The 21967-nt window shown below is 42.7% G+C and overlaps 3 protein-coding genes across 7 annotated transcripts; 2 read left to right on the top strand and 1 right to left on the bottom strand.

Moving 5' to 3' along the window:
* Positions 1-542: 542 nt before the first annotated feature.
* On the top strand, positions 543-5017 carry LOC133890872 (uncharacterized). The gene is made up of 7 exons (XM_062331493.1): positions 543-787; positions 1952-2002; positions 2079-2112; positions 3278-3318; positions 4484-4543; positions 4634-4730; positions 4873-5017. Exons 1-6 carry the CDS (start codon positions 722-724, stop codon positions 4691-4693), a joined length of 312 nt encoding a protein of 103 aa, XP_062187477.1. The 5' UTR covers positions 543-721; the 3' UTR covers positions 4694-4730; positions 4873-5017.
* Positions 5018-6857: 1840 nt separating this feature from the next.
* Positions 6858-8735, bottom strand: LOC133890059 (10 kDa chaperonin, mitochondrial-like). Its single transcript, XM_062330499.1, has 3 exons — positions 8497-8735; positions 7813-7955; positions 6858-7123 (listed from the first exon to the last, which is right to left on the bottom strand). Exons 1-3 carry the CDS (start codon positions 8599-8601, stop codon positions 7075-7077), a joined length of 297 nt encoding a protein of 98 aa, XP_062186483.1. The 5' UTR covers positions 8602-8735; the 3' UTR covers positions 6858-7074.
* Positions 8736-9322: 587 nt separating this feature from the next.
* LOC133891629 (uncharacterized) lies at positions 9323-13431 on the top strand. Of its 5 annotated transcripts, XM_062332359.1 has the most exons (7): positions 9323-9486; positions 9576-9716; positions 10721-10840; positions 10915-10988; positions 11305-11347; positions 11434-11748; positions 12800-13431. In XM_062332359.1, the coding sequence occupies exons 2-6, from the start codon at positions 9698-9700 to the stop codon at positions 11682-11684; spliced, it is 507 nt and encodes a 168-aa protein (XP_062188343.1). In that variant the 5' UTR covers positions 9323-9486; positions 9576-9697; the 3' UTR covers positions 11685-11748; positions 12800-13431. The 5 variants fall into 5 exon arrangements, with proteins under 5 accessions (XP_062188343.1, XP_062188345.1, XP_062188344.1 ...); XM_062332361.1 differs by lacking the exons at positions 9323-9486; positions 9576-9716 and having other exon boundaries at positions 10681-10840; positions 11443-11535; positions 11643-11748; XM_062332360.1 differs by lacking the exons at positions 9323-9486; positions 9576-9716 and having other exon boundaries at positions 10681-10840; positions 11434-11535; positions 11643-11748.
* The last annotated feature ends 8536 nt before the right edge of the window (positions 13432-21967 follow it).

The raw sequence follows: 21967 nt of genomic DNA, 5'->3' as shown, positions 1-21967 counted from the left end.
ATTACAAAAGTAGCTCATTTTGAGAAATTTTAGTTTGAATTTTACACAGTATTTTTAGGTGAATACAGTTAAAATAGGTTGATTATGAATTATAGAGCGTGCACAAAAATCGCCATATTTTTTTGACTTTTTTTTATTCTCGGTACTGTTTGTGAACAGTATAGCGGAGGGCAGTATTGGAAACCGATGGCATATAAGGAACTGAAACATTTATTCGATGGTATAGAAGTAAACAGAATTTATTCGATGGCGGATTGTAGAATTAGTAGTTATTCAATGATAAATCGTAGATTTTCTCTCTTTTTATGCTAGAGCTGAAACTGCCTTTAAAGAACTTCTTCAGGGTCCGAATTATCTGCAGGTTGTCAAGTCACTTTCACCGACCGCTCCCCTTCAGATAAGGAGACGGAGGTCGACCAGAAGGCTCAACAAGAAGCCATGAAGCAATGAGCTGTATGTTTTTTTTTCAAACTTTTTCTCTATAAAATATGATGTAAAGGATATTATTTTTTTTAAAAAAATTCACAGAGTCCACAGGTATTATGGACCAGGGTCCAATTGGTCGGCGTTGGGCTCTTCGCTATTCCATTCGGACTCGATCTTCTCCTCTCTCATCTCTGTCTCTGGCGAGTTCGGGACCAAGCCGGGTTCGCATCCACATCGGCGCGGTTTCGCGGAGGCCATCGCCGGCGAGAGGCGGAGGCGGTCACGTACGGCACCCATGGACGAGCAGGAGTTCCGGCGCATGCTCGAGCTCTTCCCCGTCGTCCGCTCCCGCGACTACCGCGTAATCCATCTCTTCCTTCGCCCCTACCCTCTCCTTTGCCGTGCCGAAAATGTGGGTGGGGGCGAGCCGGTGTGCCTGGGGTGCTGTGCTGGACTTCGCGGGGGTTCAGGGTTTTGGGATGGGGACCTCCGAAGTCGCAATTTGGGCGTGCTGTTTGATTTTGGCGTCAGTCGATTGGGCTTTGCTTGTGGCGGCGTGCTTGGATGGTGGAACTAGATTGGGAATTTGGGGTAGCATAATACCTATCTACCTTGCTGTCGATTCTGGTGATCTGTTCTCCTGTTACAACACGCAATTAGCAGCTTCGCACTGAACAAAGTGTAGCTTCGGGTTCTTAAATCTCCATGATATTTGCAAAAGTAGTTGTGGTAGAGGGCGTGGAGCCTGAGGTTAGGGGATATAAAAGATGATACTAGCATATTAGCATCCTTTAACATAAATCCCGTCAATAATTTTATAGAATGAAATATTGCAATGAAGCAAATAAATAAGTGAATTTTATCCTTGTGCCCTGAATAGCCTAATATTTTTAAAAGGGGGATTGCTCATTTGCTCTCTTTAACAAAGAAATCCCCTCTAGAATGGAATGTAGGTGTATCAGTGTCCTAGAAAGACCAAAATGACACCTTTTTTATTGCTCGAAAAAATGACACTTTTTAACAGTTTATACTGAAGAGCTGAATTGCTTCTAGAAAATTTTCCAAGTTTAGTCAGTTGCTCCTAGTCCCTCAAGATAACTAGGTTAATAATAGTCTTTGTTTGGCTAAGTGATAACCTTCCGTGAGACTGTGGCTCCCATGCCATTTAAGTAAGTAGGCTATTATTAGCCTCTTAAAATAAGTGGGCAAATATTAGTTACAAACTTTCAGTAAGAGATTCACAAGTGTTGAACTGCATGCTGCCATGAATATTTGTTGTTATTTGAGCTGTAGGGTTGTGGTTGAGAGAGGATTAGATGGGGCTGCGCTTGTATATAAATAGAAAAGTGGGTTGAACGGTGACAATGAACACAGTAATGTAAGCAAATTGTCATGGAATCATACACATTTACGGTTGACACCCAATTGCAGAAGTGACTGAAATAAATATGGTTAGTGCTCGTTTTCCTGTTTGCGGACCTTCTTGTGATCATGAACTGATGCAAACTTTTCTTGCCAAATGTAGGCTGATCCTGGAACATCAAGCAGAGGCAACACACAGCAAGCACGGGCTCAGGTGTGTGTGATTTTTTTTATCTGGATTCTACCTGATTTTATTTGTTAACTATGTCTAATGAAGCTATTGCTCGCAGGAGGCAACAAAGGGCAATAAAAAGGACTCATCTGGTGCAGACATGCCATCTAACAATTTGTTTTTCATCATATCAAATTTAGACCAGAAAACCATTGCTAAACATGCAATAGCCATACATCACTATCTCCTTATGCTGGAAGTATCCTCTGCCATTATCATTGTAGGTGCAAATGCCACTGTTCCCCCTTCATCCCTGCTCCACTTGAATCTAGTGGGCAGTTATTTGTGATCCCACTTCCCTATTGGCCTTAGGCCTTCAACCTGTGCCCTGCATTGTTGGCTATCCGATTTTGGCAAAATTCGTTCTACCCATGGTCGGCTATGGATACACAACCTTCTTCATGTAATTCCCTCCCTATGAACAAACAACTGAGATGTTGATAACCACGACTGCTTAGAACCTATTTCAAATTCTCTTCCACATGGACTCTTTTTTATCCCTCATTACAAATTGGGTATTTGAGCAACTTATTGTCAGCATTTATAGTTTTGTTTTACTCTATTCAACAATTTAATTCCCCTTTTTAGTAAAATCAATAATAGGAAGTAGGTTTATCACTACTTTTCGATACCACCAAACTGATTTGCAATCACATAGTATATTATTTACTAAATACAATTTGAACCGCACAATATATACCTTTGCACAACTAACTTTTTTTAGCTTTCAAGCTTATGTACACTCAATCACACAGGCTTACAGACTCTTGAGGTAGTAACAGAAGCCATAGCACTAGAGAAGTCAACCGTAAAATGCTACTATGGTGAAGAGGAAACTATCCATGCTTAACAGTCTCTTGCATATCAGATATGCAAGAGTGAGCAGTTTAGCGCTGCTCTCCAACATGGTCCTATGAACGAACAAGAGAAAGAAAACGGAAGAAAATTATATCGAGTTATGTTTTCAGAATCCATTAGTGAGGGACAAATACTTTTTCTCTAGGGATGGCTGCTCCTTTCTTTCTTTCTTTCTTTTTTTAAAAAAATATATTAATTGAGGTCATGAGTTACTGCCTATCAGACTCAAGTGAACAGTATGTGAAGGGGAACACCAACTTTGCCATTGTAGTAATGGCAGAGGACACGCTTCCTTTTATAGTGCACTCCAATAAGGAATTAAAGAATAGACCCAATTATGTGCCAGTATGCCATAACAGACTAAAATATTAGTGACTAATGTTCTTGCGTGTTTCACAGATCTATTTCTACAGAAATTGAGGATGGCTGCTGATAAAAAGGTACCAATATTTTTTGCATTTGCATCAGTAAGCTAGAAACTGAATACAAAGATGATGTATTTTAAAGCGCATCATGTAATAATTATGTGTCTTTTAGGTCTGTTAGATTGGAAAGAATGAATTAAGGCACAAAAAATTGTCTCCTCGTGATCGAAATCTTCCAAGTTTGAAAAACACTACTGAATCTTGTCGGTTCAGTTAAATACCACCAGAATGATGAAAAATTAAGTAAAATACCACTCCTGTTATGTTGCTATTAACATCTTGTTAATATCTCTGTTATGCCGATCCCAACTGTCATGTTGGTTTATTTCGTTTGATCCCAACTTACCACCTTCTTATTGTGTCTGCTCAGTGCTCACCACTGAAGTTGTGAACCGGATCTTATGTCGATGGAGCTGTCAATTCTTCTATAATGCTCGTTACTCCCTTTATTAGTGTTTACTTGCTCCTGTTCTCTGCTCTACACGGACTACATGGAGACAGCACAATACAGCATTGATGGTTGTGCTGGGATGTGCTACTGTGTTGTTGAATAGCATAATCATCAGTTCTGAACAACACTACACAGCAACACAGGGAGGCGAGCAGTAGACTTGTAGGCCAGAAGGGCTCTTTGGTGGAGAGCCCTTGTGGAAACCGTCTGGGAATGGCACAGGGAGGTGAGCAGCACCACCGGATGGCCTGACTAGCTAAGGGTTGAGAGAGATGCTACTGAAGGATTGGTTAGCAACGGCCAAAACTTGACCAGCTTTTGGTTTGGGCTGCCATAGGGCAAACTGTTCTTTTCCGTATTTTGTTTTTTGGTGAGAACATACAGAATAGAGAATTGTTACAAGTAGCCAATGGAGTCTCACTTTTATAAATTTTGCTGCATTCCGGTGGTATTGAACTGAACCGATTAGATTCAGTGGTATGTTCCTAATCTAAGGAAATTTTGATGGCATAAAACCAGTTTCGCGTGGTTGGTCAGTATTTGGTAACTACATTTTAGAATTTCAGCAAAATAGCTGTGCTATGCGTTGTATCTACCTGGCTTCTTGATTGAAGACTTAGGTTAGCCTACCATTATTACTACTAGCACAACCATCTTGATTCTTGAATACCATACTTCTGGTGCACTTGAGCGGTGCCTTGCTTATAATTTTGTCGCCCACTATTGCAGATTGGAGCAACAAAGGCAGAGCTCTTCTGCAAGGCGTTTGAAGAAGCTCATGAGAAACTTGTATTGACTTGTCTCTCCCGTTTGTCAGTTTAATACCAATAACTACTCAAACATGCTGGAGATTTATGGGTTTGTTCCGTGTGTGTGCAGGTTTACAAAGAGCTGAATCTAGATGCTGCTAAAAAGTTTCTGAGTGCGTACGAGAGTTGATGATGAATTATAGACAGATGCTGCCGAAGATCTGCAGGTGCCAATGATCCTGATCCTCCTGGGACACGGATCCTCTGCATTAATAACGATTAATACAGACGATCACTGTTTGAACAGTAATATAATTACTGAGTCTACTGCTATAGTTTCCCATATTAATTAATCATTGTTTACTGTAGCAACAATGTTCGAGCCTACAGCGGAGCAGATTTGTACCATAACACCTAGTATTGTAACAGTACTATAGCAGTTGATCCAATCCATCCACTCAATCAACAGCAGTGGAGTGCCTCTTATGCATTGATTGGGAGCTGTTGAGACTTTGATCATTGTCACTTAGATCCTTAAGCTGTCTTGTGTGTAGAGAGTAGACTTCTTTTTCGAAAGCGTGTTATCCTACCACCTAAAGACTAACTCACGAATTTGTAGCTGTCGATTACCTCAAATTTTACCAGCATGGGAGACATGGATAAACGTTCCACGTTTCCTTAAAAAGAACACGAAAAACAGAAAATCTCCAGCGATTCATCCAGTCAACATCCAACATAAACAGCACCAAAAGGAACAAGAAAAACAGAGCCTCCAGCGATCCGTCCGGTCGACGTCCAACATATACATATGGCCTGACTGATAAAAATATAGATCTAAGAATTTGTAGAGCGGCGTATTTTTAGCTTAGAAATTTATGAGGCTCCAGCTATAAAGTATTTAAGTGAGTCATTTTATTTATATTTTAGATTAAAAACAGAGATTTAAACCACTTTATTTTAAAGTACAATCTCAAAATCTAACGGTTGAAGCTCTGCCGGACATTGTTGGACTAAGGCAGGCAATCAGGTTTGATCTTTCCAACAGGGGTTGCTACTTTGTCGTACTACAACCGCAATGCCAAAATTCTTGTGTGTGTGTTGAAAGAGACTGAGACACTAGAGTCGAATGAGGACCAGGGTTAAAAAACCGTCGGTAACCGCCCAAAAATCGCGGTTACCGACCTTCTCGGTCCGGTCCAGTTTTAGAAACCGAACGGTAACCGAAATTTAAATTTAAAAAATTCGAAAAAATAAAAAAATTCAAAAAAATCTTAAAAAAAACTAGACACAATTCTAAGACCTTCTGTGAATTTTTTTTTTCAAAAATAATGTCGTTTGCATCATATTCTATAGGGAGAAAGTTTGAAAAAATGAAAAAAATTGAAACGTGCGGCTCAGTTATTAACTCACGTTAAGGAAAAGTGTAACATACAAATACATATTTCTCTTGTATAAAACATATTTTAAGAGAATCTTTAAAATTGATTTCACTTTATTTAGAGTTTTATTAAATTCTCTATGATTTTTACAAAGATCACAAGCATAAAGTGAATATGTTAAGAAACCGCACTGTAATTAACTTTTTCATGTCTACTATTATTTTTTCTACGTAAATCATAGTATAAATAAGCTAATGAAAGTGGTTTCACTAATTTTTTAGGTGTGATAGGTCAGTTATGAATTAATCTAGTCGCAACACATTTACACAATCATGCATGTTACAATAACTAATTCATGAGTTCATGTATTTTTAAAAGACATAGGATCATGTAAGAAGAGTAACAAAATTAGTTTCATGATTTTTGGATTAGCAAAGAGTAAACTATGCATTTAACTTGGTTCAACAAATACAATTTCTCACAGAAAATTTTGAACTTTTTTATGAGTATAAATACTTTTATCATGTAGATCATGTTACAAAGAAACCAACAAAATTTGTTTCACTTGATTTGAAGCTCAGATGAATTAGTTATTGATTTTACAAGGTTGAGCCCTTTTTTGGGTTTTTTGTTGAACTGCGCTGAAATTCGATAAAACCGCTCGATAAATCGAGAAAACCGAGCGGTTACCGACCCAAACCGCTCGGTAACCGACCAATTCAAAAATACGAGAAAATCACTCGGTAACCGACAAAAACCGAGCGGTTACGAACAGCTAAAATCACAATTTTTTTCCAAAATTCAAATTTTGCCAAATGAATTTTCTCCGATTTTTTTTGAATTTTTAACCGGTAACCGCGGTTATCGCGCATTTTCAGTTACCGCCGTAGCTCGGTAACCGAGCTCCGGTCGGTAAATTGAACCCTGATGAGGACCATAGAACTGCAACCCCCACAGGGAACTGAAAGAAATATCTAAGGGCACCACTTCAAATACGCAAGTTTACTCAAGTGCAATCTCAACAGGAAACAAGCAACAAATTTATCCAGTTCATGATGTTGCAAAACAAAATTCTATGACATCATCATGAGAACAAGAGAGTTATTTCTCAAGGATTTTGTTCCATAGTATCAAATCCTAAGCATGTCTCTCATCAGAACGACTAAAGCGATGGGCTTCCTGATGGTCTGAATCAGTCCACAAGTGTACCCAAGATGTCGTGCTCTCTGAAGAGGAGGTACCTAAAATTTTTAGAGGTACCACGTTAGAGCTCGACCCACATGCGTACCAAAGTTAGAATCATACTGTCATTAAACAGAACATCTTGGATGAATAAGAACATAGTATCGGATTATGTTGCCAGTTTCCACTCAAGTGAGGGCACCATATTGTGATCCAGTTACAAAGAGCATGCTACACACTAGAGCATCAGCAGTGTAAATAATGCACACGTGGTCTATAGCAAATGCAGAACTATCAAGCAACACATCTAACAATACAACAGTAATACAAGTAAAGCATATTGTATCATGATTCCATATCTATCATTAGGATGCAAGTTTTATTTTTTTGGTCGACCCAAAACTGACCAACTAAACTACAAATGCACTTCCACCTAATAGCTAGTTCATTTTTTCCCTTTGATTTACAGGCTAAATGAACTAGAGTGGTGACCCAAACTACCCGTTGGGTACCCACTTGTGTCAGTGCAGTACATCTGTATAAAATCAACTACTGTATATTTTTCAGAAAACAGGAAGTCATGAGAGTATGGAACTACCAAGATACAAATTTTCCATGTTATATGACAGTTTCATATTATGGTGCTCAATTGAGATATTACCAGTGTAGCAATGTATCATGCATACACTAAAAGGGTATGCAAAACATTTACAACCACAGAGAATGGATGGAGGAACGATTCACATACTCTTTGTCAGCAGAAAGCTTGACTTCGAGTCCACCGTACTCAGGCAGGAGAACGGTGTCACCTTCCTTCAGAGCAACAGGGATCAGCTTGCCCTCCCTGTCGCGTTCGCCAGGGCCAACAGCCACCACTTTACCAGAGTTAAGCTGCATTCAGGGGACCATTGTCAATTAATGAATTGATACAACACCTCAAAACATTAGCATAGCTCGTTTCTCCTGTTGAACACACTAGCCATCTAGCATGCTAATTCGAAGGCGTATATATAAAAAAAAAATCGATCCTTTGTGAAACACATCAGAGATGGCTACTTGCACAATCAAATTCTTATAGTTATAGCTTAGGTAACACTGTTCTGACGGATTGCAGCCTCCACCAAAGCAATCTGAATCGCTCGACCTAACCACAGGCCCAATCGGAACTAATTTCACCAGAGGGAGGAAGCATCAAGAATGCTGCCTTTTTCAGCTGCTCCCAACCATTCGCAACCTACAAAGGCGACCCAAATCGCCCGACCTGCGTTCAGTTTCAGTTCGGCAAGTCACGCTGCGGAACACCTTGCCTGACACCATGATCTAAATACCCCTCGCGCCTCACTGAAAACCCACATAAGTTTCAATCTACCAGGCTACTCCAAGTAGCAGTAGCATGATGGGGACTGGATGGGCGGGCGGGCGAGCGAGCTACCTGCTTGGATGTCTCCGGGAGGAGGATGCCGCCGGCGCTCTTCTTGGGCTGCATCAGCTTCTCCACCAGCACCCGGTTCAGCGACGGGATCAGACGCTTCGCCATCGCCGCTCCCCCTCTCCTCCTCTTCTTGCGGAGCAAGCAGAAAAGCGCGCAACTTCCACAGCTCTTCTTGGCTTCTTCAGCAGTCGCCTCCACCGTAGACCCGGGGGTTTAGGGTTTTAAGAGGGGACAGCCGGCGGGGGCAAAATGACGGCCCTGCCCCTCGAGGCGCGTGCGGCACTACGGCGCTACGTGCTTCGGCCTCTCTGGGGCCATCTAGAACGTTCCTCGCGGGCTGGGCCTGGAACAAAGAAAGAGGGCCCACACGGCCCACCGATTTCTCAAACATTTTTTAATTTTAAAAAATTAACTTTAGCAATTTTAGATGGTCGTTTGAAATAATAGCAACTATAGTCACTTGTAGGATTACAGGTTTTAAAAAATAAACTTGTCAACTTTCCCACAGACGACATATTAAAAAAATAAAAATACAGCATTCCATTACTTTCAAAATTTAAGAAACTATGTAAATAGCCATGAAAATTCTGAAAAACATTATGATGTATATGATGTTATCATATAGCTCTCAGAAAATTTTAAACTCAAAAAAGTTACTTGTACAATGAGAAAAAAAGATAACTAAAATTACTAAATTTGAAAAATAAAAATAAAAAATTCCCCATTTCTCTATTCCGAATTCGCGGGCCTGTCACGGACCAGAGAGGTGTCGCTGAAAGCCCATATATACCATGGGCTAACACCACGATCCAGCGGCTCAACCGAACCGGTTTGGAAGCCGCCGCGACCTCCACTCGGACCATTGCAGTTGCAGCCGGCGGCGGCGAGGGAGTAGTCCGGCCATGGCGGACTCCGGCAGCCCGTGGAAGCGGGACGAAGAGGAGGAGGACGACGTGTCTGCTTGGATTCGTCCTTCTTTGTCGACCGCAGGTGGGCGTCAATCATTACCTTTCGTTTCTGCGTTCTGCGTGTTAGCGTGCTGCGAACTGAGAATTCTTTTTCTTTTGTCTTGATTTCAGGTTCGTCGCTTGGGAAGCTACGAACGAGATGACGACCTTCACCTTCGGATCCGCCATGTGCTGCACCGGGCCGCTTCCAGTTAGTGCTTCTTGCTCCTAGACTTCTTTCTTGCAAAGCAGTTATGGAGATGGATTCAAGCAGTTAGTGCTTCTTTGTGTTATGGAGATGGATTCAAGAAGTTGTTGTTGCATTGGTTAACTAGTAGTTTAACATATCAATTAGCAATTGCTAGTAACCAGTTCATGCTTGGAAAAATTTACCTGGAACAGTGGAACTGTTATTAAGGGTTACCAGAACAGAAGAGCAAAAAGGGCATAATTAGTTGAGTGCAGCATTGCATTGCTCATTATTTCTACCATTTTGATGTGGAAGTCTACATAACAACTGTTCTGTTCCATCATGCAATGCTTGTGTAGTAGCTGCGATGCTTGGCGATAAATTCTGTGCTTTTTATATTTCATTTGCTGAATCAGTCGTTGCTGGAGTCTGTAGTTTGCTAATATATGCTTCATGCTTGATGCTAGCTTGTTTTACTTGTTGTATATGGCAGTGGTGCTGATCACAAGTCACAATTCAATGCCATAATAATGGCTGTATGAAAAATAACTCAGCTCTGGTTGGTAAATGGTTGAACTTGTCAAATTCGGAGATATTGTTATGACATGTGTTTTGGTCGTTTTCTTCTTGTGGCTTTCATAGCAGCAAAGCTGGGTTTTCATTACTCAATCATGTGACTTAGGGCCATTTTCGCCTTACCTCATATGAGAGTCCTTCCACTTAAACAATGTCATTCTAATACGTCAGGGTGTCAAAAGGCCCACATTGCACATGATCAAGCCAATGAAGGGTCATATTCTATTTTTTTTCACTTAGTGACCCTTTTGTCTTATTTCATCCCCTCCTTCATGCAGTCTTTTACAGTCAATGTCAACATAAAGCTATACTTTGCCACCCTGAACTTGAGTTTCATACCACCTGTGTAGCAGACGATACGGATGTACTATTTAAGCCTTACCATCATTATATCAGTTGTGTGGGTGGATTTAAACATGAGTTCGATGCTACATCACAGTACATAATGCCTGATTTTGTTGTTTCCTCACCATGGCAGCGCCACTTACAGACATTCTAATGATTGGTGCAGCTGATTATGGCCTTACTGGACAGTTAGTGTGGCCAGATGCAGTCCTGATGAACAACTACCTATCTGAACACCCAGAAACTGTAAAGGGATGTTCAGTAATTGAGTTTGGATCTGGGATTGGTGAGAGAATTCACTGTCATGTTCCCTTCAATTTGCTATCTTATGGAAGCTCACTATATTGTTACTTGTTGTAGGTATTACTGGCATATTGTGCAGCCGTTTCTGCAAAGTGGCTGTCTTGACTGATCACAATGATGAAGTTCTAGAGGCAAGGTTCAAACCTTCAGAAGATCTTCAGACTTCTGCATGATGTTTAGATTATTATATTTCTAGTTTTAGCAATATGTATATGCAGATACATACATATGGCTTATGATATATAGACAGGGATATTTTCCTATATGTATCTGTATGGCAACAAACAAATATGCTTTCACCTTCAATATCTTGTGTAGCTTCTATATCCTCAAATTGTAGAAAACGTCATAGATCATGAATGATTCATGAACCTTGTCATACTTGCATCGTTCCTTATTCTTCAATTCAAATGTCACATCTATTTATGTTGAAGAATGATTTTGCAGATTATAAATAAAATTATAGAGATGCAGTCATGTGCAAATGCAGGTTATGTCTCATTAACTTTGAGTTTATTATGAGAAAGTTTTAAATAACTATCCAGAAGTTTATCTTAACTGGTACTTTTATTGCAATGCTGACAGCTGAGAAGCTAGAGTGGGGAAACCATGATCATATAAGCAATATCATTAAAAAGCATCCTGTTGGATTTGATGTCGTTCTTGGAGCTGATATTTATATCCTTCTAAACTACTTTACTGTTACTATTTTTAGTTCTGATCATCTCTTCTATTCCTCCTGTCATATATCAACTGTGCATCTTGTGGACCTTGACTCGCAGAAAGCTTCCAGCAATCTAGCATTTCCTGTCTCTTTGATACTGTAGGAAAAAATTGAATTCAAGCTGGTAAATGCAGATTCAAATTGGCTTGTGTGTCACGAGCTAAAGTGTACGTATTTTGTCCACCTAATGTCTTCCTGTTCAAGGAACATTTAGGTAGATAAGTTTCTGTACTTTTTCATAAAAAGTGTAGCTAAACACTGTTCATCATGGTGTTCCATTATAGAAAAACCAACTCAATACAAGTGTTGGAAACCCAATTGTAAACAAAAGATGCATTACCAACCTTTCAGTTGATTATGTGTAACATTAATATTTTGTATTTTCATTGGACTCCTTGTTTTGTTCATCAAGAACAAGGACTGAGTTTACCGAACTCCGGTATGTCTGGATTTGCTAGTTTTTATGGATACTGACCAACTAATTCATATATGTATTGGATCGCTGAATGCCATTATTGCATAGTTAACAGCTTTGTGCATAAGATAACTGCGAGTACTCTTGGATAAAACTGTTCAAAGATTGTAATTAGAAGTATGTCTTCCTCATCCAAGAAAAAAGATTGTAATTAGAAATATGCCAATAGCTCCAAATAACTGAAACATTATATGAACCATCGATCCCATGGACCCAAATATAAATCAGATTACACGTACTATGATGCAGCACTAGTGCATACTTAAAGAGAAGAGATTTGCAGCAAAATTCTTGCTTTGGAATTACAGGTAGAGTAGATTTCTGCCAATTTGCAGACAAACATAGTGTCATATCACCCATCCTTTTGTCAGGTTGTCACTTGCTGGAGATACTCTGCACCTAATAGTTGATTCCCCTTGTGCAAAAATGATTATCAGTTGCCATTCATGAGCAAATAGAATATACAGTCAGGCTTGCAGTAGTTTAGATTATCATTTATTTACTATTTACTACAGCTTGAATTGGTAGCATATTCTGAGCATACTGTTTGGTATGCCCAGAATGCACTGTTGCTGAAGCTTGCAATACAAGAGCAGCGGCAAAAGAATAAAAATAGTAGTAACTGGGCTATCTCATGGTGCATTATTTGCCTGTTCTATTCTCTACTCTTTCCAGTATTGGTTATTTTATAAAAAACTTAGCATTCTCTTAACCAATCTGATTCTGTTGTCATTGATACCCAGCATGGATGCACTAGTACTCAAGGAAGCTGAAAAGCATGGAATGTGTGTTAAAGAAGTGGATGGAACAAGAACAACCATCTCAAATCTTGAAGGAGTCATATTTGATATTACCCTTAAATGATACCCTGCCCTTTGCCTCTCCTTTGACGAAATGCTTGGTTGCTCTTCAGTCATGAAGATCTGTAGAGCCTTCTTTTAGCAGGAAAATCGATTTTCCGCATGTATGATGAGCTGGGCATATGGTAGTTGTATCTCCCAGAGGATGAAGCAATACCATACTGCCACAATAACATCGTTACTAATGACGGACTTCACTTCATATGATCATCTGGTGTGGTATTCTACTTCAGCCTCATCCTTTTCTCTAATGAAGAAGCACCGAATCATGAGTGGTGATGTTACAAGTCATAACTTTCTCAGACTATCTATCAGTGAGATGACCAGACTCTGAAAGTCCTGAGACGAAGAGTTGCTGAAAGAAGTGGCATCATGTGAGTTTCAGGTGCTGGCCCGAAAAAGCTCTGAAATACCATGAGCTCGTGTTTGGTGTAGCATGTAAAACATCAATCGAACAGAAACATTCAGCACATCCTTCAATGCATGTAAGATGGATCCAATTTGCTGCCTTGTTATTTAGCCTGTTCTTGTTTCTTGCTATCTTGTAACCTTGCCGCGACAACTTGTCAAGGCCTCCCTGGTCCAACCTTGCCATGGAGGCCAGGGCCACATTTTTATCGGCTTTTCTTGGGAGCAGCCCGAATTCGGAGCGTCTGCTGCACACGGCACTGGCACTGACGCATGCATTGCACTGCTTCAGCTAGAATCTGAACAAGACTGAACCCGCCCTGATGCTGAACGATGTCAAAATGTAAGAAGTGTGGTAATATACTTCCTTATTTGTTTGTCCGAACGATGTCAAAATGTAAGCAGTGTGGTAATATACTTTCTTATTTGTTTGTTATCGAAAGATAAGGTAATTCTCTATTTATTATCTCATGAAATGAATTTTTTTTATTTGCTATTGTTTCTAATTTTCATTACTTTCTTGTCATTGCTATCAATTTAATCTATAGAAAAGACACATTTGTACTTAGAGAGTAGGACATCTGCTAATTGAAGTTTAAGGCTCTTTAGAGGCTAAATTGTAGATTGTGATGTACTAGAGAGCTGTAAACAATTTCTATTTGCTTCTATAGGGTTTTTGAACGCTGAATTTGGATGAATATATCAGAAGATATGAATTTTTGAAATTGTATTGTTTGTAGACCATTAGGTAAGTTGTATGGTTACATTGTGACTATGATTAGGCATAGTGAATGACACAATTAATTTTTGTGGTGAATACAACAGTTGTAGAAAATTTTGTGTAGATAATTTTAGTGTGTTTATTTATTGTGTTTCCTGTTGTAGAAAAATAGATATAAAAATAACAATGTGACTGGATTGCAATGGATGTATTAGTGTCATAGCTGTTTTTGTAAAATGATTTAATTTAATATTTAAAATACTTTCTAACTAGAAAATGTGATATATTAAGTACAGTTTCTGTATATAAGTTGTCACATATGGATATACTTTTTGGTTGCAAGTTTTATATTTGTTCTCCTTTAAGAGTAAATATGTCTTTTCTATGGGTCAAATGGATAGCAGTGGCGAGAATGGAATGCAAAATAGAAATAGTGACAAATAAGAAAGTTCACTTCGTGGGATGATAAATAGAAAATTATATTATCTTTCAATAATAAATAAGAAATTTTCTCAATATATAATGGCAGAAGCAACTGAGCTAAGTCTTCTATGATTTACTCGTGGATACAAGTTGGGCGATTAGGGGTTGAAACAGGGACCCGGATGGCAAATGAAAGACTATGCTTTGGAGCTCAACAACAATCCAACCTGTAAAGAGGATTGAAGCAAATCACCACACAACCAAAGGGCTGGGGTGACATTCTATTAGTAGGCCAAAAAGGCATAATTACAGGAGATTACAATCCTCAATTAGAGGAGCTATTCTAGGCTAGTATAATAGAAGGAAAGGAATAAAGAGGCTATTAATTCTAATACCCGCCCGCAGTCGCAGCGGAAGGAGTCCGGACGCAAAGACTGGACCGAAACTCCTGGAATAGCTCCCGCAGTCGCAGCGGAAGGAGTCCGGACGCAAAGACTGGACCGAAACTCCTGGAATAGCTGAGTCGGAAGACCTTTAGTCATGATGTCCACGAATTGGTGGGAGGAGGGCACATGCAGGACACAGACCTCACCAAGAGTGACCTTTTCGCGAACAAAGTGAATGTCGATCTCGATGTGCTTCGTTCGCCGGTGTTGTACTGGATTGCTAGACATGTATATGGCGCTGATGTTGTCGTAGTACACCACGATTGCTGAAATAGGGGCAACATGGAGTTCCTTAAGAAGATGTTGTAGCCAACAGCATTCAGCGACGGCATGAGCAACGGCGCGGTACTCGGCCTCTGCACTCGAGCGGGACACCGTAGTCTGGCGTTTGGAGGACCAAGAAACCAAGTTGTCGCCGAGATAAACGCAGTAGCCGGATGTGGAGCGCCGAGAATCCGGACAGCCGGCCCAGTCGGCGTCGGAGTAGGCGGTGAGAGATGTCACCGAGGAGAGTCCGATGTGAAGATCAGCATCGAGAGTGCCCTTGACGTATCGCAAGATGCGTTTGATCAACGCGAGGTGAGGCTCCCGCGGATCATGCATAAATAAGCACACCTGTTGGACGGCATAAGCAAGGTCAGGACGGGTGAGTGTCAGGTACTGTAGAGCTCCTGCAAGACTCCTGTACTCCGAGGGATTAGCAACAGGAGCGCCATCGAGGCCGGAGAGCTTGGCGTGGGTGTCAACTGGCGTGGCAGTGGGATGACACTCAGCCATGCCAGCGCGTCAGAGAAGATCGACGGCGTACTGTCGCTGGGATAGAAATAGCCTGTCGGAGGTGCGCGTGACGGAGATGCCGAGGAAGAAGTGTAGTGGTCCGAGGTCCGTCATGACGAACTCCGAGCGAAGCTGACTGGTGAGGCGCTGGAGAAGTTCTGTAGAAGAAGTGGTGAGTACGATGTCGTCGACGTACAGTAGCAGATAAGCTATGTCAGTTCCCTGATGAAGGATGAACAAGGACGTGTCGGAGGAGGATGCGACGAAGCCGAGTCGACTAATGTAAGTTGCAAATCGCTGGTACCACGCTCGGGGAGCCTGCTTCAAACCATAGAGTGATTTTTGAAGAAGACACACATGGTCAGGATGAGCTGGATCCACGAAGCCGGGTGGCTGCTGGCAGTAAACTGTCTCGTCGAGGGAGCCATGGAGGAAGGCATTCTTGACGTCAAGTTGATGAATCGGCCAGGAGCGGGAGGTAGCAATGGATAGAACAGTACGAATGGTCGCTGGCTTGACCACTGGACTGAAGGTCTCGTCATAATCGATGCCGTGCTGCTGGGAGAAACCGCGGACTACCCATCGTGCTTTATAGCGAGCCAGTCTTCCGTCGGAGTGGAACTTGTGCTTGAAGATCCACTTGCCGGAGACAATGTTGGCGCCTGGCGGACGAGGGACGAGACGCTAGGTGTTGTTGTCCATGAGAGCTTGATACTCGTCATTCATCGCAGCGCGCCAATTGGGATCGACGAGCGCACTGCGATAGGTGGCTGGGACAGGAGACGCCGTGGTATGCTGTGCTGTTAGTGAGAAGAACTCCAGGGAGGGGTCAGCGGTAGCCCGAGACCGCGTCACCATCCGGTGGGGTTCTGATGGAGCCGAGACAGTTGTCGGTGGTGCTGAAGACATGGCAGCAGATGGTGGCGAGACCCCGGACGGAGGGGCGGCCGCACGTGGGCGTCTGGTGTATACCAGATGCACGGGCGGACGGAGTAGTGCAGCAGGGGCTCCAGCAGTGCCGGGGGGCATCGACAGCGAGGAAGACAGCGGCCGCTCGACACCGGATGGTGGAGCTGCCGCTGGAGGAACCTGCAAGGGTGCCATGGAAGCAGTGCGGAGCACCGGCACAGCGAGATCGTGGACTAGAAACTCCAATTCGGTCTCATTGGTAGGGGAATATCCAGGCAAATTATCACTGCTGGCAAACGGGAAGGAGCTCTCATAAAAAATGACATGACGAGAGATGATGACTCGGTTTGTGGCAAGGTTAAGGCAGCGGTACCCTTTGTGTTGGAGAGGGTAACCAAGGAACGCACATGCCGCTGAGCGAGGAGCTAGTTTGTGGGCAGCTGTGGCGGATAGATTAGGAAAACAAAGACATCCGAAAACGCGAAGGTGACTGTACTAAGGTGGTTTTTGGTGGAGAAGTGTGTGTGGAATGACGCCGCCAATGGCAGAGGAGGGGCATCGGTTGAGGAGGTAGGTGGCAGTAGCTAGAGCCTCAGCCTAAAATCTAGGGGGCATATGAGCATGGAGGAGGAGCGTGCGAACCATATTGTTTATAGTGCGAATCATCCGCTCAGCCTTGCCGTTCTGCGGAGATGTGTGAGGACAGGAGAGGCGGAGAGTGATGCCCCGAGAAGCAAAAAAGGATATGTTGGTGTGGTTCACAAACTCGCGGCCATTGTCAGTCTGAACAGACTTGAGGAGAAGGCCGAACTGTGTGCTAGCATATGCAGCGAGGTCTACTATATGTTGGTGAACATCAGATTTCTTTTTAAGAGGGGATGTCCAGCAAAAATGAGTGAAATCATCAACGATAACTAAATAATATAGTGAACCAGAAATGCTAGCAACAGGGGAAGTCCACACATCACAATGAAGGAGTTCAAAGGGCGCAGAAGTGTGCGAGGTAGATGGAGCAAAAGGAAGACGAGCATGTTTGCCGAGTTGACAGGACTGGAAGAGCGAACGAGCTATGTTATTACAGGAAATAAGCGAATGTTTATTCAAAACATCTAGGGAGGTGATGCCGGGATGTCCAAGACGTTGGTTCCATAGTTGGGAGGAGATGGCGAGGTGGACGCTGGTGGTGGCAGGAGGTTTGTCATCACAGATGGTGTAGAGGTCGCCCTCACTATCGCAGCGAAGCATCACTTGTTGCGTCGAAGGATCCTTAACGGAAAAACCGAAGGCGTCAAACTCGATGGAACAGTGATTGTCACGAGTGAACTTTCTAACGGAAAGAAGGTTACGAACTATATGGGGAACAACAAGGACATCATTAAGGGAAAACTTAGTGGTGGATGTATGAAGAAAGGTGTGGCCGCTAGATGTGATGGGAAGGCGAGAACCATTGCCAACAGTGATAGCCGTGTTAGAGGGAGGGTGAGAGGACAGAAGAATACCATCATTGGACGCCATGTGAGAAGTGGCGCCACTGTCCATGATCCAGCCGCCATTCCCTTGGACAGCCATCTGGTTCAGCGCAGAGATGAGGCCCTGCTGGTCCCATGTCGGTGAAGGCTGAGCCGGTGCGAAAGCGGTGTGGGCCTGAGGTGGAGCACCGAGGAGACCGGGAGAGGGTGACGGGCGCCACTGGCCGCTATGGGAAGCCCACGGACCAGCACCGGGAGGAGACCATGGGCTGAAGCAGAGCCATGGTCCGGCTGGAGGTAGCGCGCGCCCGCCCTGGAGAGCATGGTGGGCGCCGCTGCTGTTCTGCTTGCCACGGCGGTTGCGCCCGCCGCGACGACCATCACGGTTGGTGTTGGAATGGGAGCCGGCTGAAGGTGTGGACGTCGTGGTGGAGCGGCAGCCGGACTGACCGCAAGCCGAGGGACCACTGGTGGCAAGAAGGGTCGTCTTGGTGGCGATCTTCACTTCATTGGCAAGCCGAGTCTCCTTGAGAGCAAGCAGAGAGCGTGCCCTGGCAAAGGAGGGAAACGGAGTTGAGTTGGCGATGTCATCGGCAGTGTTGGAGTAGTGCGGATTGAGACCACGCAGCAGGTTGAGGACGATCTGTGAGTCAGAGACGGGGTGGCCGACATCACGGAGGGCATCGACGAGTGTCTTGACGCGCTGGCTGTATTCGGCAATGGACTGATCGCCTTGCAGCAGCGAATGGAATTGGCTGCTGAGGAAGACAGCGCGAGATTCCTTGTTGTTGCGGAAGAGCCCCTCGATCGCGACCCACAGATCACGCGCGGTCTCGTCGTCAGCCATCGCGGAATCAAGGACGTCGTCGGAAACGGAGCCATAGAGCTAGTTGAGGACGGCGGAGTCGGCGAGAACCCAAGCGGGTTCGTCCGGGTGCGCCAGGTCGGAGCCGTCGATGTGGGAGAGGAGGCCAAACTTGGCGCACATGGTCCGGAAGAATTTGGACCAGCGCGAGTAGTTCGCCGTCGTCATGTCGAGGGTGGTCGGGACGTGAGCCTTGACGACGACCGTGCAGTAGGGGTTAAGGATGATGGGCTGCGCAGTTTGTGCACCGGAGATGCTGCCGCCAGAGGCGGCGGCGGCGTCATCAGTCGCGGTGGCGGTTGCGGAAGCAGCGGCAGCGGCGGTGGCTGCCGCAGTGGCGGCGGCATTCGGGTCATTTGTGACCAAGGCCGACATGGCAGGCGGTGGGGGGGGGGAGGCGGAACATCGGCTGGAAAACAGGGGATGAGCAGCGGAATGGGGCTCAGGAAGGAAGAAGAGAAACTGATACCATGTAAAGAGGATTGAGGCAAATCACTACACAACTAAAGGGCTGGGGTGGCATTCTATTAGTATGCCAAAAAGGCATAATTATAGGAGATTACAATCCTCAATTAGAGGAGCTATTCTAGGCTAGTATAATAGAAGGAAAGGAATAAAGAGGCTATTAATTCTAATACAACCATGTGTTGCAACTAACTCTAACAAATATCCATTTGAACATGTTTTACTTTATAACTCTGAAATCATACATGTGGTTGACAAATAACTTACGAGTTGCAACCAACTCATCTAAATGTCCATTTTGGACATGTTTTAGTTTATAACTCGGAAACGATACATGTCGTGGACAAGTAACTTATGAGTTATAAGTCTCTGCCATCAATAGAATCCAGATCCACATGTCAGTAACACATTAACACTAAAGTTGACAAATTACAAGTGAGTGTTTTCTATTGACGGGATTCATATGTCAGTGTCACATCGACTATATGTAGATTTAGTACATTCTTGTGTGATAACCCATCACCTTCACTGAATATGGAATTGTGTTTTTCTGGTTCATACGAGAAAGGCACCAGGATTGATTGGTTTCTTTTAGCCTCTCTTTTTTACAGCGCATCCGATGCTGGGAGCTAAGATCAAAGGACGGAGGAGGCCAAGAAAGAGGGTTGCATCCATACAACCACCTGAAAGGATGTACAAAAAGAAGAGCAAAATTCACTGAGCACCGAGGCTAAAGCAAAAGTGAAAAGGATGCAACATGACTTCTGCAGCATTGCATTGCATTCTATTGCATAGGGTTTCTTTCTTTGTTTACCCACTTTCCATGCACTGGCTGTGCTGTGCGCTGCAGAGATTCCCTCTCTCTCTCTCTCTCAAGCAAGCAAGGCAAACCCAAAACAACAGCCTTCTGCAGCATTGCATTGCATTCTATTGCATAGGGTTTCTTTCTTTGTTTACCCACTTTTCATGCACTGGCTGTGCTGTGCGCTGCAGAGATTCCCTTCCCAAAACACCACATAAACACATAAAGAGAGATTGATTGGCTGCCCAATGATTGGATGCATAATCCACATGAGAGGAGAATTCCATCCCATTACATTATGCAATTGCGCATGCTTGTCTCCATAACCAACTTTGTTTGTTTATACATTGATCCACCTACCTGACCACTGGCTCCTCTGCTGCCTGGAGTAGACTACAGTTCAGTTCTTGCCTGATAACAAAACCATGCAATGTTACATGCATGCAGAAGTGCTGAATGTCTCACCCAAGGACCACACAGCCTCCTCATGTCTGGAGTACAGGCACAGATAATCCTTGCACATACATGCAGTAGCTAATACTACTAGCCGGTACCAAACTGAGATGACCAAAGACATCCGAAGGCAAAAATCTAAAAATAGACAATATACACTATCGTAGTTACCAAAATAGATAACATGTTATCGTATTTACAAATGTAGTATGTGTATTCGGTAACTTATTTATCGAAAATTCATTTTCGATACATCGTGTATCGAAAAATATAGGAATAGTCTGTATTCGACACCTCATATGCCGAATATGTCACTGTGCACCCTTCTTTTAAATGGTGGTTTAAAAATCTTATAACTTTTTTTACATACTCTATAATACACGTGCAACCCATTTTAATTAGATTCACTCAAAATCATTTATACACTTTAAACTAAAATTCTCCAAAAAATACTATTTTTATAACTTTTAACAATCGTTAGTGCTTCAAATAAATTCCTAAAAATCTGAAAAAATCACTAATATTCTTCTTATGTAATGGGCTAATTTCTAAAATTATTTTCAAACCTAGGTTATATGGTGAAAAAATAAATTTCTTTGTAATACTTCATTTATAATGAATGTCAGATGCTTTGTTAAGATCGAACCGGAAGTCAGCAATAGAAATAGATGGAAATGCCAGAGTGCGAGAACCAATGTCATTAGAATCACTTTTTTAGACCATCTTCAACGGATACTCTAAAAATTCATCTCCTATAACACTATTATAATCAACGGATACTCTAAAAATTCATCTCCTATAACACTATTATAGCATCCTCTAACACTATTACAGTACTCTTTATTTTTTTTATCTCCAACAGCTACCTATTTCCTACCTTCTACTTACTCTTCTTCTCCCTCCAGACCCACAATCAACCTCTGTGAACAGTATTGTGGCTGCTACAGTAATTCAGTAAATTTAGAGTCCCAGTCTCTCTCCTCAACACTGTAGCACTGGATACAGCTGGAGATGACCTTAGCTTGCTCTCATTTTCCTTCTTGTCATTCAACTCCATCTCAACTTCAACTGAGCAGGTAAAACCAGCTTCAACCTTTTCCTGTTTCGGCAAAGGATTTTGCTACCCTGGCTTCCTTTCACCGAATGTAAGCTTAGGTCCACTTGATTTCTCAACACTGGAAGTACCAGCCTTCTTTAGAAACTTCATTATACCAACTTGTACAGGTCTTTTGCTCTTCTGACCAAAAACTCCTGATGAAAGATTATCTAGAGGCCCTAAGCCGTTATACATATCAACTACCTTTTTAATGTCA

This window comes from Phragmites australis, chromosome 14 (genome assembly GCF_958298935.1).
Source record: "Phragmites australis chromosome 14, lpPhrAust1.1, whole genome shotgun sequence".
Taxonomy (NCBI): Eukaryota; Viridiplantae; Streptophyta; class Magnoliopsida; order Poales; family Poaceae; genus Phragmites; species Phragmites australis.
The sequence above is the reverse complement of the archived record's forward strand: the minus strand, read 5'-3'. Positions and strand labels throughout refer to the sequence as shown.

Excerpts from the sequence above, each read along its gene's own strand:
- LOC133891629 (XM_062332357.1), top strand. The coding sequence starts at position 10,681 with ATGGCAGCGCCACTTACAGACATTCTAATGATTGGTGCAGCTGATTAT. Across the intron at positions 10,841-10,914 it reads TGAGTTTGGATCTGGGATTG|GTATTACTGGCATATTGTGC; the intron begins GTGAGAGAATTC and ends TACTTGTTGTAG. Across the intron at positions 10,989-11,304 it reads ACAATGATGAAGTTCTAGAG|ATTATAAATAAAATTATAGA; the intron begins GCAAGGTTCAAA and ends ATGATTTTGCAG.
- LOC133890059 (XM_062330499.1), bottom strand. The coding sequence starts at position 8,601 with ATGGCGAAGCGTCTGATCCCGTCGCTGAACCGGGTGCTGGTGGAGAAG. Across the intron at positions 7,956-8,496 it reads TCCCGGAGACATCCAAGCAG|CTTAACTCTGGTAAAGTGGT; the intron begins GTAGCTCGCTCG and ends CCCTGAATGCAG. Across the intron at positions 7,124-7,812 it reads AAGCTTTCTGCTGACAAAGA|GTACCTCCTCTTCAGAGAGC; the intron begins GTATGTGAATCG and ends TAAAAATTTTAG.
- LOC133890872 (XM_062331493.1), top strand. The coding sequence starts at position 722 with ATGGACGAGCAGGAGTTCCGGCGCATGCTCGAGCTCTTCCCCGTCGTC. Across the intron at positions 788-1,951 it reads TCCGCTCCCGCGACTACCGC|GCTGATCCTGGAACATCAAG; the intron begins GTAATCCATCTC and ends TGCCAAATGTAG. Across the intron at positions 2,003-2,078 it reads CACAGCAAGCACGGGCTCAG|GAGGCAACAAAGGGCAATAA; the intron begins GTGTGTGTGATT and ends TATTGCTCGCAG.